The 19,986-nt window shown below is 54.4% G+C and overlaps 1 protein-coding gene across 15 annotated transcripts in view; it reads right to left on the bottom strand.

Moving 5' to 3' along the window:
• CACNA1G (calcium voltage-gated channel subunit alpha1 G) overlaps positions 1–15,427 on the bottom strand; it is a 138,612-nt gene extending 123,185 nt beyond the window's left edge. For all 15 annotated transcript variants that reach the window (XM_057418393.1, XM_057418397.1, XM_057418394.1 and 12 more), the window contains exon 1: positions 14,713–15,427. In XM_057418393.1, coding sequence (XP_057274376.1) covers positions 14,713–14,954 — 242 coding nt within the window. In that variant the 5' untranslated portion in view covers positions 14,955–15,427. The remainder of the gene's footprint in view (positions 1–14,712) is intronic.
• Positions 15,428–19,986: the final 4,559 nt, after the last annotated feature.

The raw sequence follows: 19,986 nt of genomic DNA, 5'->3' as shown, positions 1-19,986 counted from the left end.
TGTTACCTGTGTCTCCCAGCCTGACACGGACCAAGCACCAGCAAAGAGGAGAATAATAAAGTAGGAAAAGGTTGCCCTGAAAGTTCACAAATAAATATTCACCACCTCAGTTCACAGCCCTTAAGAAATCAAATATAAAACCCCTAAACCTGTAAACTTTCCCAAAGCAATTGCATTTATTCACAGAAACCCAGAGATAGTCCTCAGCATCCGTGCAACATGGTTTTGGTGGTAGGTCTGCAACAAGGCAGGAAGAAAAGCTGAAATGCATTTGCAAGAAACACTTCAACAGCTCCAACTAAATGAATACCTAAACTTTTCAGCCTGTTATGGGATAAATTCAAGGAACTTCTGCATTTGCTGAAGTGATCCAGCACAAATGCTGCACCCAGCACGTGTGTGCAACTTGACATCCACAGCGGGTTACAACAGCCAGGACTGCTCTGAGCTCTTATGGCTTCACCATGGCGGAAGCCCAGCAGACACCTCATACCTGCTAGCTACAAATCCCAGTTAAACTGGAATAGCTCAGAGTAGTTAATGAGGTGCTGAGCAAGCCATGGGAAGGGCTGTGTGCAGAGCTAGTGCATGTCCCGCTGGATGCTGCCCATTAAGGAGCGATGTTCCCAGCCTTTACACCACATTTTGGCTGCTTCGAAAACTCCAGTTTGGGAGACTAAGGATGAGGTGACCCCAAACACAGCAAGGAAAACCAGCCTGTGGTTGCCTGCAAATATCCTACTGCAAAACCATTTTGCCTGCAGCGAGGTAGCTTCCAGCCCTCCAGCCCTGAGCGCCTCTCATTTTTCCCCTCCTTCAGCAACCCAAAGCCCATTGGACAATTAATCCATATTATCCCCCCCCCCCCCCCCCCTCCCCCCAAGACCTACTGCCCTCATGAAGGAAATAAAACAGATAAGCATCAAAGCATCATACACCTTCCCATCTTCATCAGCCCGGAACACTCTGCGGCGCTGGACCCCTGGGTCACCTTATGAACCCAATTCTCACCAACTCCCTGAGGTCCTGCAGCCCCTATGGTCTCCCTGCAATCCCCCCACCCTGCAGCGGTGGGTTCACCTCAGGATAAACACACACACACCCCCCCCCAACACTCCCTGGAGAAGAGATTTAACGCAGCGATGCTAAAAAGCTACCCGGCCCGTTTCCATGGGTACATGAGGCACATGTTGCTATGTGATGTTCGGTCCGTTACCATGGAGACGGCAGGGATGTCACCACGCAGGGCTTATTAGTTGCCATGGCTATTAAAAGGCACTTGTCCTCTGGGGACCTCGAAGGACTAGGGGCCACCAGCTTCCCCAGTGCATCTCTCTTGGAGCCGGAAGAGTACCCAGCCATGCAGGTCCCCAGCACCACACAGGTCTCTGAAGCCACGGTGGCCTGATGGCCACCTCCAAACTAAGATAATTAAGAAACCCAGCCCCACATTTTCCCACCTACAATGGCAGGACACCACATGTCCATAGGAGCATTTGACATCTCTATGGTCAGGTTTTCAGCTCTTCCCTCCCTCCTCCTCCCTTCCTCAGCTTGCTGCAATGAGCCACACAGCACGGCATAGCCCCTGCCTATTGCTAAATCCCATTTTTCCAAGCACAGAGAGCTCCTTGCTCCTTTCTCCAGATACTGCAGACAACTGAGCCACCAGCACCCAGCACAGGATCCAGCCTCCAGCAGCTCCCAAGTGCAGCATCACACCCTGGCTCAGACCAAGGCCCTGAACCCACTGCTCTATCCTCTCTCCAACTGCATTCCAGGAGGGAATGCAATCCAAGAAACACCTGACTTTTATTTATTTCTATTTCCCCCCACTTTAGACAAAGCCAGGCCCCACTGCAGAGCTTCCACACTGCCTGGCCAGGACCATGTCTGAACCCATCTCTACCCGATCACAAACCACTTCCCCAACAACCTCAAAGTAGAGGCTCTTATGCAGCCATATAAACCCATGGAAAATACTTACACATTTCATTAAATAAAATAAAGGTATTATTTTCTCATCATTTTGTTAGATTTTCTAGGAAGGATATAATTTTTCATTTAACTCCACTAGATAAAAAAAAAACCACAACTGGAAACCTATGGAAAGGTATATTATCCTGTAGTGGAAAATTAGATTCCTCCTACACAATACTATAGGAGGATTTAAATATAACATATAGGAATATAACATGCTATTAAATTGTATAGTATCTTTCTAGAAAGACCTACAGTATAGGAGTGAAAAAACCCTCCCCAAACCTATTCTGCTTCAATCTAGCCCAGCTGGTTTCCTTTCTATTGCATGCTGCAAGACTCCTCCTGAAAGGGTAAGGTTTTAATTGCGTCTTGAAACGCTGCCGCAATCACGCTCCGAGAACAGCTCCAAACTCCTCTGGATGCAGCAAGCACCAGCAGGAAACCCCGGCTGTGGGGTGGGTGGGATGGATGCAGGGATGGACACAGGGATGGATACAACCACGTGCTCTGCCACAGTCAAAAAATACCTTTATTGGCAGAGGAAAGAAGGGCCCAGCAGGGCAGAGCTCATCCAGCCCCTTGGCCTCATAGGCGCAAAGCAATTTTGTGTTTCAATTTAACCAGTCCCAACCCTCTCCCACTGCTCAGAACCCCAAGTATTAAGGGGGGAAGCAAATAGTTACTGGTGCCCCAGCATCGTACACCCATACTCTTCCCCCTCTGAAAGGAAAATCAAGGGTTAGAGATAAGAGTTGCCTTTAGCTGTTGCCATAGAGACTCTCCGGCTCCGAATGGAAACCCCAAATCTTATCAAAAATGAAGGAATTTAAGATTTTAATCAGTGAGAACACACGGGAGGGCCAGGAGCATCAATGCTTATCCTTGCCTTAACAGTCTCTGCCTTCACCCCTCATTTAGTCACAGCCTAAGAGCTGGCTGGGAGCAGAGAAGGAAAGAGAAAGGAACGAAAGCAATGAAAACCTCATCCGCTTTCAAGTATTTTCTCTCCCCACCAAAGCAGCCGCTCGCTGGCCAGGCTGATTTCTGGACCAACAACCCACCAGCCAAGCTGTTTGTGTTCCCGTTTCCTTCATCCCCTGCCAGAAAAAGAGAATAAAATCCAACAATACAAGCAAGGCAAAATATTTCCCGGGACCGCCGCTGTTTCTCCCATAAACTTCAGCTCCCAGCAGCGGAGGGAGGAAAAACACAAAGGAAATAAGGAGAAAATCCCCACTTCTCGCACCACGAGATGGTTTTGTGACTGCCTCAGTACTGCTCTTTGCTGCTGCATCCTCCACGTTTACTCCTGACCTGACTTCCACCGCAACCACAAATCAAACACCGTGGGATAAACTCACTGCTCTGGCATTTTCACTGCTTGGCAGAGACCCGGCTCCGGCCGTGGCCCCTGGCTAAGACAAACACTGCTGGGAGCACGCTTTGGTGGCTGTTTTCCCTCTGCCAGCCCCGGCAGCACACCGTGGTGTGCCAAGGTGGCCGGAGGATCCTGTTTTACCACTGCTTAAGACTTGTGGCGAGTTTGGGAAGGGATGGAATCCACCAGCGGTGCAGGAATGGGGCACTGGTTTCACCAGGCAGCGGGATGCTGGGGATAACCAAAGCCGCAGCACTGGGGAAAAGCCTCCGATGCCAAGGGGTGTTGTGTTTCGTGCCTGAGGATACAGAGTTTGAGGAATACCAAAACAAGGAACTTCAAAAAGGAGCGGTGTTGGCCCAGGGAATATTGTTCTATGAGCTCAGCTTCTTCGGAGCAATGGAAAAAATCACGCGCTGACCCCGAAGGGATGGCAGGAGGATCGGTGTGCGGGGGCCGAGCAGAGAGACGTGCCACCAGCATCCACCCAAGGGGCCCAGAGGGGAGCTGAGGGGACACGGGCACCCGTGGCAGCACCCTGATGGAGGGGTAGCTCCCTCTGCACACCCCAGGCTGCTCCACAGCCCCAAAGCCAGGGGAGGACCTAGATCCCTGCAAGCCCCCGGCATGCTGCTGTATAGAGGTGAGCTTGCTCTTGGCTTGCAGGCAGGCTGAGGTGTCTCTGCTAAACCTTCCACCACCACAGAGTCCTGCTTGGCTTCTCAGCCAGCCCCTCATGTTTACCTGCTGCTGCACACCCAGATGCCCACCAGGATAAAGGCTCATTTGCTTTCTGCTAACCCCATCCTTGCCAGCAATGAGGGATGCAGGATGCATCCACAGTACTGTCAGCTCCTCCAGGAACCGAGAGCTGGAATCAAGACCCATCTGGTAAAGAAGGCACTGGAGGGAGTTACAGGCTAAAAGAACCACTCTAGCACCAGCTCATCTCTTGAACAAGATGACTTTGGTTTGGGGGCTGCTGGGAGAGGAGATCTGCAACTCCTTTCTGTGCCTTTGCTCTTTTTCCATTGCAAAAGCCAGCCCCATCACCATGCTGCCATGCCCTGGGCTCTGGGTACGTATACATGGTGAGTACATGTGTATGTACACACACACACACACACACTGTGTGCAACACTACAACTGCCCTGGAGTCCCTCAGGTGCTCTCAGAGCCACTGCTAGGCTCAAGGACCTTTGCTCCTCTTGGCTGTTCCCACTCCTCCTTTGCCCTGCAGCCATGAGTGCAACCAAGCACCTGCACGGCCTTTGAGGTACAGGGTTGAGGCAGAGGATGCCATCTCCCGCACTCAGATAAAGGCTATGGACCACTCCGAACGAGGGAACGGCTCCCGAGTGCCCGCGCCGTCCCATCCCCCTTGAGCAGCTCCCTCGCCTGCTTTCTCTCGCTGTGCTGTGTGTGGGTGTATATGGAAACGAGATCTTTCCAGCTGAACTGCTAAATGAAATGCAGAGATCACAACTCCTCGAATAGCTTCATCGCGCACACACACACACACACCCCCCAACCTCCATCCTGCCCCCGATGCAAAACCCAGGCAATAGTAAAAAACACAGGGATGGCAAAATCAAGGTGTTTGGTAGATAAAAGAGGGGGAGGGGGGAAGGGGAAGAAGAGGGGAGCACAGCAAAGTGCTTTTGGTACATCCTTTTGTCCCCCAGTTCACTACCACATTCGCAGCTTGACCGCCACTTGCCCAATCCTCTGTGCTCCCAGAGCAGGCAACGCGGTATCATGGGGCTACAGGCAAAGAGAAAACAAAACCCAGCAGAAAGCCAAGCCCAAAACCCAGCTGCGAGATTTGAACATCCAGAGCCCATTTACTGAGGCGAAGGAAGAAGAGTCTCCACCCTCGCTGTGGGTACCCTCCACTGGCCTTGGGCTCCTCTGCTGTTTTCCAGCCTGGTAAAGAACAGGATTTCCCTATGTTGCTGTCAGGAGCAGCTCCTGAAGAAGAAGGGGTTTCAATTTGCCTACAGCAGGGGATATTGCTCCCGTGGGAGATGCGTGTTGGTGGCTGGAGAGGCAGAGGCCAGGGAAAGGGCTGCGGGAGAGGGCAGAACATGCTCCATCCTAAGGGATGGGCTGGCAGGGTACAATAGAAGCATCCTAACAAATACCCTCCCATGGCAATGCCTAACCCAGGGAAGGCATGCACAGGGGCTGAAGCAATGAGCAAGGGGCAATGGAGAGGGCTTGGAGCACTGTTCATCTGGCCTGGGGACTTCTCTGCTGACATGGGCTGTGGTGGAGAATGGGGTCAACACACGCTGCCATAAGGGGAGTCAAGCAAGCAGCGAGTTACACCTTACATAAAACGGATCCCAAGAGGTGGAAAAGAAACACGTGCCTTAGCTAGAAGGAGGACAGACTGCCATGGCTCAGCCACCCAGGGATGTGCCAGCACTGGCCCCAGCCTCAACAGGACAGCCTGGCCCACACCATCAGCTTCCCAAGCTGCTGACCCCATGTGTGCACACATACACATGGCTACAACAGGTCCAGCACCCTATGTCAGCATTGCTTGTGTGCCTGGAGTGTCACATCCACTGGGTCATCAAGACTGGAGCATCTGCATGGCATCAGGGGCTGAAAGAGAAGATCTCATTCCTTTTCCCATGCTCATAGATACCCAAACCCCTTTTCCAGAGCTATTGAGGGGCACACCGAGACCTCCTCAACTTATCTCAGCAAGTCATCCTCCAAACAACTGACTAAGGGGGACAAAAATCCCAGGTACAAGATAAAAAGTGATCAGACAAGAATATGAGGCTCCATTTGTGATTCATCCTGACTCCAGAGCCGAGGAGCTTCACCTGCACCTCTTCCCCAAGTGAAATCAGGCCCTGTGCTCTCCAGCACCGAGCTGGCCAGGGGATTACAAGCAATAAAGCGATTTATGCAAGGCAAAGGCCCTCAAGATTTACGCCATACACTCACAGTAAAGTGCAAACACTTTCCCCTCCACATGTGGCCAAGTCCTTTGTCAGAGGAATTTGGGTTTTTGACCCCAGAAGTCAGGCTGAGTCTCTGAAGGAGCATCAGAGACAGATCTGCACTGCAGCCCCGAGCAGATTATGGTCTCAGGGGCATACCCCAAGAGATATTTATGGTCCTCCAAAGCAAGATAAGTCAATAACCACACACAGTAGCAGCTACAAGTCAGATATTAATTTAATTCCTCTCCTCCCTGTCTGCCCAAATAAGCATTAATTCTATGGAGCATCAGGGCCCCGTTATTCATCATTCTCACTGGGGTTTCTATTTTCTCCCGTTAAGGTACAATTACTCCAGCCAGGCTATCCAGACATGATGGTTCACAAATCAGAGATACTCTGCATCTAACACAGGCACAGGGACCGCCAGCCCAGACCCAAGCTTCACGCTATTAGCAGCTAGTGTGGATGCGGAGGAGGCTGGTTTAAAGTGCAGCCCATCAAATGCACTTGAAAGCCTCATTCAATCCGCAGCAGAAGGAACATTTTATTCCTGCAGACCCCGGGGCTGAGCAAGAGCCAAGACATTTGCTCCCCTCCCATAGGATGCAGCCAACCCAGCCCCCGGGGGCTGTGCACCCCATCAAGGCAGTGCTCCCACCACCTCCCTGGAGCCGGGTTCTTCCCAAGTCTAGTCTCAACCCAGAGCTAAAAATGAACCTTATTCATGATTAACATCTATATTTGCATAGCGTGGCTGGCAGCTTAACACCAAATAAATGTTTTGGCAGAGGGAGTCGCAGGCATGGGGGCGAGCCCTGCCCTGCAGAAGGGAGCTGCAGCCTCGCCACGGGTTAAACGAGCACTTTCTAATTGAATTAACAAATCATTAACAAGTCCTGGTCACCATCTGGGCAGGGGAGGGCTCTGCAGGAGGAGGAGCGAGTGCTAAACCTGACCTGATTAAGTTATGAATCACAGGGAATCCTGAAGGCATAAACCACCACCACCCCACCCCGGGGCAGATGGGCTGCCAAGGTGGGTGAATCCCCAAGCATCCCCTCGCCCAGCTCCACCGCTGCCGGCTGTGGGTTGGCCTTCAGCCCTGGAGCATCTTGAGGCAGGTTCATTGGATGCACTGGGGGAAATCTCTTGGAAAAGACCCAAATTAGAGATAAATATGAGGATGCTTCGCACCAGAAACCCTGTAAGTGTAGGGCTAGCCTCTGGATTACAGTAAATAAATCCCCTTTTTTTTTTTTATAAGCTCATCTATGCCAAGCTCCCACACTCGCCCATCACCTGCTTGAGCATTTTGTTCCCATTCTCGGCCCCCTCCTGCCCTCTCCCCTGGGTTTTGCATCCCAGCAGAGGGAGAGGGAAAGATGGGAGGACACAAGTCACAAGAAGGGCTAAAAAAATTAAAGAGACAAAAACCCCACGAGTCACCAAAGAGCCAGTCCCACTTAGGAAACATGTTAAAAATCTCAACCAAAACAGTGTTTCAGGCACAGGAGCCAATCCCATCGACAATTTCTGTTAACTTATGACTAACGGGTGAACTTCTGAGGGTTGAGTCACGGGCACATCCCTGTCCCACGTATATGTGAGCATGTCCCTGGCTGGGAGCTCACATGGGACCTGTCTGGCCATGCTGCACCTTGGGCACATCGTGCTGGTCCTGGAACCCCAAAACCCTGCTTCCCGTTCGGCAGTACCCAGCGACATGGCAGCCGTCACAGAGATAAAATAGAAGAGTTCAGGTTGGAAAGGACCTTAAGATCGTCTAATTCCAGCCTCAAAGTTCCTCTCAGCAAATATTCAGGCTGAAAAATGTGCTTTTTTCCATCTGCTTGAAGCCTCTTTGCTGGGGCTTTTGTAGGAAGCAGATGTGAGAGCATCCCAAAGCAGGATCGGTCATTACTCACTCTGTTATATAAAACCATGAGAATTTCCTTTCTTTTCTTCTCTATTTCTTCACGCCAGGCCAGATTCCTGGGTGAGAGGCCAAGGCTGGTGAAAGCCAAAGCCAAGCAAACCCAGGCTGGGGGAAACCTCCGCGTGCATCACCAACCAAAGGGAATATTTCACATCTAGGTCGCTCAGCGGAAAGCCAAGGCGCCAGGGAAGGGAAAGCCACGATCTGGCCTCATAACAAACCCAGAAACACTTCGGTTCCTAATTAACGAGGAAATTCAACCCCCTCCAAACCACAGCAAAGCTTCAAAGCCCTCCCAACCTGACTCCGGATGCTCCATCCCTGGTTCCCCATGGACGGCCCCGCTCCCCATCCACAGCAGCCAGCAAAGCCGCCCGGGGGCAAAAGGCTCCCCGGGGCTCCTCTTCCAAGTGAAAACGATTCCATGATCCAAATGAAAAAGCCATCAGGGGGGGTTCATTTTGGTCAAAGGTTTTGCTCCCAGCTTCCAGTAAAAGAGTAGAGAAAGAAAAGGAGAGCTGAGAGCTGGGCAGGGAACTTGGGGCAATCAAACACTTGGGCTTTTCTGCATGGAAAAAAAAAAAAGAGTGAAACGGAGTTTAAAGTAAAAATAGGAAAGAAGCTTTTTTGAGCACGACGCCAAAATATCTGCAGGGGATATGGGGGGAGAAGAAAGCAAAACATTTTCTATGCATCATAAAATCCCGGGCATTTCCAGACCAGCTCGAACACCCAGTGCTACTGAATGGGGGAGAGAGCACAAGAGCGGATCAGGTTGAGAGCAGCGACTCTGCATGGAGACACACCGGCCCCACGGATGAGCAGCGGCTGGGGTGGTCCAGCCCCATCCTACATTCCCCCCCTAGTCCCGGGGGCTGTGAAGAGACTGCAATCCCCTCCCAGGCTCCACATGAGAAGAGACAGCCCCAGATGGGAGCCCTTGTTCCGGATTTCCTACAAGGAGCCGAGGCAGAACTGTCCCCAAGCAGAGCAGGGTCCCCAGGCAGGACGGGGCCACCCCTCCCGGCTGGGGCTCCCCGCGCTGGGATGACATAACCATGAACTGCATGAGGCCGAGCCTTTTGTCTGCGTGCCGGGAGAGAGGGAGGGAAAGCAAGAAAGGAAGAAAAGAAAGAAAACTTCTGGAAGTCATTACGATTCCTCTGCTCCAGTCTCCTTTTTGGCAGACAGTTCCCCTCTCCCCCCCCCCCCCCCCCCCCCCCCTTCACTCCCCCCCTCCCCATCCTTCAGCCCGCTTCAAAATGCCAGCCTATGATTTTTAAATGAGAAAAAGCTGCGCTGTACTCCAAGCACTTGGATAAACTCCTACACAAACTTCCAGATGTGACACAACAGCCTGGAAGAGGGAATTCGCAGAAGAGTCTCCTTGAAAAACACACACGCGCTCAGGGAGCAAAGGAAGCGCCTTGCTGCCGGCACAGCCAGGCAATGGATGGATCCAGAGATCCCTGGTGACATGTGGTGTGTTACCTAGACGAGGACCGAGTGGCTCCTGGTTTGCTGGAGAGGCAGCAATGAGAGAGATGCTGGCTGCTGTAGCCAGCTCTGGAGGTGAATAGCACCCGCTGCTCCCACTGAGCTCCTGAACTGCAGGGAAGAGGTTTTGCAGTTACTTGTCTTCTATGAGGATGGAAATAGCCACCGCATCCTCCTGCAGCCCTTGCTACAAGGCTATGGGTCCTGTTTATCCCCAAGATGCTCACACAGGAGCTGGTGTGAGCCCAGGGATGCACCATTACCTGGGGAGCAGCAGGATGATCCGTTCCAAGCAGGGTCAAGGGGCTACAGGAGCCCCTCCAGCCTGGAATCAGCCAGGGAAATCATGTTCCTCATTTCCCCTGCAGGAGCCAGGGAAGAAGAACACACAGAGCATTTCCACCTGCCCTGAAGGGACCAGCCATTGAACCGGATCACAGGAGAGAAACAAGTTCAGGAGCCCTGGCATGGATCAGACACAGGTGAACCAAACAGATTCAGACTCCTTTGTGGGGCTTTTAAACCAAAAAAAGATCCATTTCAGGTCCAACCTCTCACATTGAAGCTTTTTGCTTTGTTAAACTCCAAAGTGAGGTGGGAACGGATGTACCAAAGTGTAAAGGACACTGCGTGCGCTCTCCCCTCAAAACACACCCTTCTGACAATGGAAAATACACGTTTTTAATCCTGTGCTGCAGTTAAACCCTTCTAACAGCAGCACATGCAGCACCCAGCTCTCCCCACAGCCCAGGAGGGGACCGGGGCTCCGCTCACCCACTGCCCACACTCTGGGCATCTCCCATTAGGAAGCACCACAAGGCTTGGGAAGCCCAAACCACAGCACAGATCAGTGGGATCAGCTCCTGCCTCCACCATGCAGGCTGCTTGCTCAGGTGCAGTGGGACACATGAACGTGCCCCTCCAGGGGAGCTGGACTGGGGTGAGCTCAGGGTCTCGGGCTGACCGGCCCCCTCGGTACTGCCTTCCATGCTGCACTGGGCTCCAGCGCAGCAGCTCCAGCATCCCATGAGCCAGCCTGGCACACACCTCAGCTATGCCTTGGCTTGAGACCCTGAAAGAGTGGATCCATGACTTCCAGAGAGAGCTGAAGGCACTCACCAGTTCCTGACGAAGGAGTCTTTCATTATCCACCACTTCCTAATGGGAAGCGACTGGAGCCATGCGAGGTGGCTGCTGGAAGAGCCCTCTGGGTTTTAATGCAGACCAAAGGCAGGGCTGGTTGCTGTGACTAGTCAGAGACGCGTTTCTCAAACCATTTCCAACACCCAAATCCCAGGGACCATACAGTGGAGCAGCCAAGCAAGATAGGAGCACTCCTCCTAGGGCTTCCCAAATCCCCCTTCCTAGCCAGGGCACTCACTGCCCTTCACCCTCTGAACCAGGAGGGGAAAAAAAAAATGGGATTTCAACCAATTCTGGGGTATCTTCCCCAGCACAGCACCTTTCATCAGCGCTCTGCAGCCCCCCGTTGCTCCAGGCAGCAGCGCTCTGCAGGCAGACACAGCGCGGGGGAAGAGGCAGATTTCAGTACTACAATAGATATCACAAGCCGTTTCAGTTACACTGTTATTTTCCTGTTCAGAGCTCTTAACGCCAGGCAGTAGCATCCTCCCCACTTTCTCCATCCCCGCTCTTCAATCACCCCTCAGCTCTCAAGAAATAGCCTCGTTTCTTGCCTCTGATCAGGGAAGCAGCCTTGCGCAGACCCTGTTCCAGCCTTTCATCCTCCCAGCCTTCACAGTCCTTTTCTTCTGTAAGCGAAAGTCAAGCAACTAGCTTGCCTCCTCATCTCCCCCCCCCCCGAGAGATGCCTGCTACCCCTCGCAGTGCCAGCACGCACACCATGACACCCTGCCTGTCGCTGCAGCCCTTCCCAGCCCATGGGTCCAGTGCTGTGACCATTAAACACATCCCACCCATGTCCCTGCTCCTTCCCTTTGACCCAGGCTGTCCTTGCCCAGGGTAAAGCCTTTCATCCCAGAGCCGCTGGGGAAATGTGGGTGGGAAACCAGGCTCATCCCTGCTGGGTCCTCGCAGCCCTCAGAATGATTTTCACTCAAAGACCTCAATCAGGACAAACTTTGTGACTTCTTTCCAGCCCTAAGGGAGAGAAGGATCAGGAGAGCAGTACAGGTCCTCCTATCTGTATCAGACAGCGAGGGAGAAACCTCCCTGGCCCAAGCAAAGGATCCTCTGAATGGAAGCATGGAAGAAAAGCCCAACAAACCACCTTGGCAGCATCCTTACTGGACACTCGGCACATCAACCATCACCCTGTCCCTAACCCCACATCCTGGCTTCGGCTACCATGGTCACACAAGCTGTCTGGACATGGACAGAGATCAGTGTCCCAGGAGTACCAGCTGCACCCCAGGGGCATGAGCACTCCAGAGGCAGCTCCAGCAGCTCCCAACACCTTCTCAGCAGCAAAGTTTATCAACCAGATTAGAGCACCGCAAACCTGCTTTGCCGAGCCAGCAACGCTGTGCATCTCCACAGCACAGCTCAAACAAGAGCCCTCCCATTCCATTTCCTCAGAGGCAGTCAGTATCACTGGTAGAAAGGTGAAAACCACCTGGGAGAGAGCAGAAGTCAGCAAAAGCCCTGAATCCCACGGGATTGAGGCAGGATTCACCATTCATGTGAGCTCTGGCACTGCTCTCAGGGCAGCTGGTGGCAACGAAGACTTACCAGCAATGTGATTATGCTGTTTCAGCACCAGAGTATGATCCCTGGAAGATTACAGCCTGAAAAAGGCCACTTTATACAGTCCCACCGCACTAAACAGAAGTAATAAATACGAACAAGCAACGGGCTCAGCCCTGGCACTTGAGCTGCAGAGAGCTCTGCTGAACATCCCAGTGAGTGATGGGATGCAATATGGGTACCAAGCTGGCCACTGCGTGCCTCTCATCTCTAGGCTGAACTGCCTTTTATTTGGTGCCGTTTTTACATACACTTCCCCAGTTCTGGGTCAGTGACCCTGAAAACAAGCAGCTGCCTGCAGACACACGACTGGGAGACCCACAGACATCATCCCTCATGGCTCACAGCAAGTGCCTTTCTTTATGGTAAGGAGTGGAAAATTAGCGCCAAGGAAAATCCCAGCTTGCGGGGCTGCACCTAACGCTCATCCCCTTCTGCAGCGGTGCTTGCAGGTACTCACAATACCCCTTATTTTCCAAGAAGAAAAGTTAATCTGCTTGTATTTGCAGCCCCGGAGGAGAAAACACATTTTAAACCATTACTGGGGTGGGGCGTTTTGCTGAAAGCTATTAAAAACATGCAGGTGATAACACCTGCTTCAAAACAACATCATTAGGAAGGGGGGGGGGGGGGGGGAGAGACTTGATAACATATTTAAATGAGCAATCATAAATATTATCAGTCATAGAGGCAATAAGAACACACTGACTTGCAGCCTGTCATTAATATTTCTTCCCAGAACAGAAGGCTTCGCAAAGTTGCAAGATTTCCTAAGATGCTTAAATAGACGCAGCTTTGAACGGGTGTGAAAGAGATTTGGGGGGAACATGGGAGCATGGGGATGAGATGGGGAAGATAAATCTTGGGTTTTCCCCTCCTGGGGGACATTTTAGGAAAGAAGGCAGCCTGTTCATCAGCCAAATTATTGGCGACACTCAAGTAAAACAACATTCACAACTCCGGCAGACCCTCACCGCTCTTCCCGGGCACACCAGCCTCAGCCGAGATGCAATTCCTAACAGTTCCCACACACCAGGAGCGGAGGAGGACTCGCACAGGATATTCTGGCCCGCTCTACCATGTAACATGTCCTCCCCGCCACCGCACAGCCTCTCCCACTCCAGATGTGGGTTTGCTGCCCATCCGTACTCGCCTGCCTTCGCACAGGCAGAGCGGCACAGACCCGGGAACTTCCCGTTGGGCCAGGCAGTGGCTGCCTCTCCCGCACCAGCCCCTGCTGGAAGCCACATCGCTTTGCTTTGCTTTATTTCATTTCGGCTTTTTGCTCCTGCAAATAATAAATGGAACCAGAGTTTGGGGATGGTAAAACACTTGCGATGCTACAAACCGTGTGCTGGTTGCAAGTCAACTCTAACGAGGCTTTAAAGGCACCAAGACCGTTGCAAGAAGCATTTTTTTTCTATTGTCTTTTCTATTCTTTTTTTTTTCTCTCTCTCTGCTTTTCAAAGCTTAAACTTGAATAATGCAGCTCGGACACGGCCTGTGCTGGAGCACAGGGACTTTGGAAGCAGACCAGATGCCTTTGCAGGGTCACAGCTCACCCTAGGACCTGAGAAACCCTCGGTCAATGCATGTCCTGAGGACCATGCTCCCCATCCTGCCGGACCCCTCCAAGCATCTCCCAAGGGACTGCAGAGAGTGAACCCTTAGGCTGGCCTCGCACGCCGTGAATTATTTAGGGACCCTGAAGCCGGGCAGCAAACCAAACCCCCCAACACCACTGCCTCCCCCCACACTGCACCCCTCTTAAAACCCTCGCGGAAAGGACCGGGGAGCCTAAAATGGGCGAGAAACAGGGTCAGGGAGGAAGAACTGTTCTGCAAGGCAGGGAGATGGGGTTGGGGGCCCTCGGTGTGCCGGGGGGGGGGGGATTGGGGACACCGCAGGAGGAAGGGCTGCCCGGGGCTCCCCCTCCATTCCCCGCGGAGCGGCGCGGCTGAGCCCGCGGGAGCCGAGGGGCATCGCGGCGGGGCGGCCGGCGGCAGGGGAGCCCCGCACCCTGCAACAGCCGGAAAACTTCCCGGCCGAGCACTGCGCGAACCCACCCCGGGGTCGGAGGGTGATGGGTTCCCCCCATACCCGGCTCCTTCCCCATCATCCAGGGGGCTCCAGCCGGGAGGTGCCCCCAGCCCTGCCCGCGGCTCCGGAGCTTGGGGGGGGGCGGGCCCGCGGGGCTTACCTCGGCGCCGAGCACCTGCAAAGGATACGGGTTACAGACCAGCCGGAGGCACCAGCTCCGCGGCCGGCTGTCCTGGCTCAGGTAGAAGAAGACGACGGGGGCCAGCGCCGGGTAAGGCAGCGCCTCCGCCTCCGAGTCGCCGCTGCCCGCTTCCCTGTCCCCCGGCCCCGGGCAGCCCCCGGCCCCGGACAGGTCATTAAGGCGGATGAAAGTCTTGGCTTTGCCCGGCTCCGGCTCCTCCTCGGCCGCTCGCGGTCCATCCTCGTCCATCCTCCGGCCGGCGGCCCCGGGGGGAGCCGGGACGACGCGGGGCGAGCCGGTGGGGCGCCTAGAGGGGTGCGGCCATGGCGGGGCCGGGGGGCTGGGGGCTGCGGCGGGGCGGCTTCAGCGCCGGGGTGGCATGGCCGGGCGAGCCGCTGCCTAGCCCCCCGCCGGGGCCGGGCCGCCCCCCTCGCCCTGCCCTGCCGTCTGCGGGCTCCGTAGCTCCTCCTCGCCGTGCCTCCGGGGGGCCCGAGCCGGGCGAGCCGCGGGCAGGGAGGAGGCGGCTGCCGGGCGGCCCCCGCTGCCGGTTGCTGGCCCCCCACCAGCGGGGCCGGGCCGCCTTAGCGGCTCTGCCTGCCCCCTCCGCACCCCAACATCTGCCCGGGGCGGGGGATGCTGCCCGGTGCCCCGGGGACGGGCGGCGGCGGAGGATGCTCCCGCGGGCGGCCGCGCCGAGCCGAGCGCTCGGCACAGCTGGATCCCTCACTCCAACTTCAAGTCCCGGCTCCTCCTCCCCAAGCGGCCAATGGGAGCTCGCCCCCGGCCCCTCTGCGCCTTCCCATTGGCTGCCGCCTGTGTCCGTCCGGGCAGCACAGCTGGACGGGCAGGCACGGTTCCCCGGCGGGGCTGGACGGGGCACACGGATCGGGCCCAGTTGCCCCCGGCTGTGGGGATGCGGGAGAGGGGACGGATCAAGGGGGAGCTGCAGCGCCGAGCACTGGAGGCGGGAGGGAGGGGGAAGCCCTGCGCTGCGTTAGACGGAGGCAGAGTCCGGTGGGACGCGCTGCAGCACTGGGAGGGAGGTCGGCGAGAGGCAAAGAGAGGAGACGGGGAGGGGGTGCCGCGCCGGTTCGACCCTTCCTGCGGGGGGCCCGCCGGCCCCAAGGCGCCGAGGGGCAGCAGTAACCGGTACCGGGAGCGCACGCCAGCTGCAGTCCCCGGTAGCCCTGGTGTCAGAGCGCCGCGGCCCCGCTCCTCGTTGCTGCCCTGCCCGAGACCCTCGCCCTGCTGCAGGGCTCCGGGCAGCTTCTCCCCATATCCCCCACCGCTGGCACCGGGCTCGGCGCATGTGGGTCACCTCCAGCTCCCCACCAGGGACCACCCCTTCCGGAGCAGGTCACCCCTGGGCTGGGCGGGGGCAAGATCCCGAGCAGGAGCTCTCAGAGCGGGGTGGGAGGGGGGAGCCGCCACCCCCAGCCGCCGGAGCAGCGGGTACTCCCGGGCCCTGCTCGGAGGACGCGGCCGGAGCTCCCTCTGCCGGTGCGACTGCCGGCCGCGACGGGAATCGGCCTCGACGGCGGGCACCGCGCCGCAAGCACCCCCCAGGGGCAGGGGGGCACGGCCCCAAGCGAGGGATATACCACGCTGGGCGCTCCCGGCCACGACGCAAGCCAGAGACCTTCCTTCAGCAGGGCCACAGTGAAGGGCTTGTCATTTTGAATGCAGCATCCCTGCAGGCGGAGCCAAGGCCCTGTCTCTAAAGGCTTAAGATTTCTTGCCACTTCAGAAACAGCTTTCTCGCCTTTCCCCGGTAGCCCCCGCATCACATATCCCCATGCTGAGAGCTCCAGCTTGCCCAAACCCACCTGCAAGAGCAATAGGAAGATGCTTTTGTCTAAACCCAAAATGCCTTCTCTGGGCTGGATCCTGCTGGCCTGAGAGCACACTTGATCTTGGATTCACAGCCTGTGCTGTCCAACCCGAGACAAATCACTCGGCTGTTGGCAAAACCTCAAGGCCAGCCACGCTTTGCTGCAGAACTGCAAGAGATGGTGCTGGGCAGAGGCAGCGGGGATGCAAAGCACAGCCCCACCACACCAGGAGAGCCTCCTGCAAGCACAGGGGGACACAAGTGTGGCAGCACACGGCATGGGGGACACCAGGAGAATGGATACACATATAAAGTGCTAAAGACAGGGACACTCATTTCCTTACCAGGTTTCTAAGCTATTCCCCTCCCTGGATGCAGTGCATGCACCCACGGAGAAGGCAAGGCTCAGCTGGGCTTTGCCTCCCCTCACTCCTTACCAAAGCAAGCAGACGCACCAACACAGCAGGAGCTCCCTTGCTCCCCCAGCAAAGCCTACTGCAGTGGAGGCAGCGCCAGCCTTTGTCCCCCAGCAAAGCACAACCCAACAGCTCAAATGCAATGCACAGGAAGGTCCACAAACACATTTGCATGTGCAAGGTGCAGTCTTAGATCAAGCCGTTTCCTTGCTACGTATGTACAGCCTTGCCACAGCTGCTTTTGATCCCATTCTCTTTGTATCCCGATAATGTACAGAGGAGCCTTTCTGTGTCGGTCTGTTTATTTAAATGGATTTGGAGCAAACATTTCTTTTTTGAAAGCTGAAGCTTTGAGCCTCTAAGTGGGTTACCAGATTATAGCTGTCTCCATTTTAATTACATTTGGCTCGTTTTGTTTATTGCGTGCATTTTCAAGAGTGATGCTCGTCGTGAGAATTGGAATCGTTTTGCTTTACAAGATACCTGCCCTATAAAGGGATCCAACATCACACAGCAAAGATGATGCAAACTTCTCGTCTCAAAGAGCACTCTCCCTCCAACTAGGACAGGAAAAGAAGAAAGGCTTGACAGAGCTATATAGCCTCTAAGTTTAAAATGAAGCATCCAAAAACCTCAGGAGGATCAAGCCAGCACCACCAGTCTAGCAAGCTTTTGGCATCAGCAAACACAAGACAAGAGGATGCTCTTGCTAAGGAAGAGTGATCTTGGTTGTGGATCTCAGAGGGATGAAAGCACAGAGCCTGTCACAACCCAGCCAAGGCGTTTGTCATTCCCTATCTCAGCCAGAAGCGGAGCGTTGCGAACACCCAAAGCTTTGCTGTCTCACCTCAGGTGGGCAGAGGAGTTAAACCAGGAGCCCCCAGCACCAGCCCAGGACATCTCCCCAGGGAGCCTTTCCCATCCACCCAGGGCAAACACAGGCATTTGTCCTCCTCACACACATGATGGGGTTCAGCTTTGGCACAGAAGTGTAGTGATGAGTGAGGAGAGGAAACACAGCTCTGGACCAAAGCCTTGGTGAGAGGGATGGAAAGCAAGCAGCAGAAAGTGACCCTGGAGACCAGAGCTGCACATGTAGGGATTTGGGATGTAAATGAGAAGCAATCTCAATACAGCATAAGAAACTAATGAGGTCACATTCCCCTCACACACACAGTCCTGGCCTCCTAATTGTGCCAAAGATAGCACAGGAGAGAGAGATGGGGGAGAGCCAGGGGCAGCTCAGGTGACAGCAGGAATCTTAGGGCTGTGGTGGGTTTGGAGGGGCAAAAGGAAGAGGGCTCATGCACTGCAACATCAGTTGTGTCCTCAACAGTGGATGCCATGCACCCCAAATGACTCAGCAGACCCCAGCAGGGAGCTGCGCCATCCAAGGAGGAGGATAAAGAGGAAGCAGCCCTGATTTCATCCAGCACAGCCCTCTTACTCTCCTCTCCCCCTGCAGCAGAGCTGCCCCGCACCATTTTGGGGCTATTTTGGGGGAGCACAGCCCTGCACTCTCATTCTTAGCAGTACTTCGAGGAAAAGCATCATGAATGATGTTTCACATTGTTGGGGGAGCTTTAGCTGAGCTGATGCTCACCAAAGACGGCTCCAGCGTGGTAACAGGATTTGGAGCCGGCTGTACAGGAGCAGCACTGAGCTGTAATGGGAAAAGCCTACATCTGTAACCATTTTAGCAGGAGGTGGATTGAAGACAGCCTCAACAGAGAGGCTCCAATCCGATGGGAACTGGTCGCTATTTGTTTTGCTGTTGACATACAGCTGCAGTAGCTGTGGGTGATTTTAATAAGACAGGATAACATTTCTATCAGTACTGGGAGCTATAGATTGAACCCATATAGGCATCTGGCTCAGGGCTCAGTGATAAATCACAACAAGATCCAAAGCTCTTCTCATGCCTTGGAACCAGAGAGAAAACACATTTCGTCGCGGATGTCACAGTCTGGGGGCAGAGCAGGCCTCCCACCACCGCCTTACAGACTCGAGTGCTGCTGAAGAGCATTTGACAGCAACAAACCCACTCTGTCCCCGTTTTTCCACCCCACCAGTGACAGCGATGGGATGGGAGCCCTTCCTGTGCAGGGGGGCTGTTGGCTGCCCCCATTCACATCCTAACACCATTCACTGTATTTCATCTGACAGAGCAGCAGCAGAGAGACCCCTGCACCAAACCCTATCACCCCCCACTTGCTCCCCAGTGTCCCTTCTTAGGGTGGGTACTCCCACCCCTCAGTGCCCACAGCTGGAAGAGCACACAGCTTCCTAAGACAGCAGCTGAGGACCTGGGACACTCAGAAGACCAGCCCCAGGTTCAACACAGCACAAGACAAGAGCTTAACCCTGCATAACCCCATCCAAACAGCTGCTTTTCCCACCAAGAGCTCATTTAGCCAATTCCCTTTTACACCACGCAGATGGTTTCTTGCCCTCCTCAGTTATTCCATCACCTTCAAGCATCCCAGAGCTTCCCAGTCTGCTGCTGCATCCCCAAACCCGGGGGATCCCCAAACTACCAACACTAGGAGCCACCATGGAGGGTTTGGGAGGAGAAGTTGCTTAATGAAACCAACTACTGGAGGCTGCAAAAGCAAGGTCTCATCTTTTATTTTTTTCCTCTGTAATGAATGTTTTTATTGTCCCTCTCAATCTTTATTAAGTGAAGAGCCAGACAAGTAGTTGGAGGGAAAACGCACTACAGCATGGAGCACAACCACTGTGCAGCAGGGATGTACGTGACCAGCGCAATCCACTTGGTGTGCATAAGGGAATTAATAATTTAGGCTGGGGAATGCTTGTTTTTGACTGAGGAACAGCACTTCCACGCATGATCAATGTGTGCACCTTGACTTTTTGATATGCAATCAATCCATGCCTGAACACAGCCCGAGTCTGGGGAACTGCTGCATCTGCAAGGCTGGGTCACTTGGGGCTGTAGCATCAGCACAGCTGATCCTCCCAACCTGAGCACAGATTTCAGCTCTGGGGCTCAGAATATAAATTATAGTAAAAA

Source organism: Pezoporus wallicus, unplaced genomic scaffold (assembly GCF_028554395.1).
Source record: "Pezoporus wallicus isolate ANWC-B61680 ecotype Strahan unplaced genomic scaffold, APGP_CSIRO_Pwel_v1 contig_3710, whole genome shotgun sequence".
Taxonomy (NCBI): domain Eukaryota; kingdom Metazoa; phylum Chordata; class Aves; order Psittaciformes; family Psittacidae; genus Pezoporus; species Pezoporus wallicus.
The sequence above is the reverse complement of the archived record's forward strand: the minus strand, read 5'-3'. Positions and strand labels throughout refer to the sequence as shown.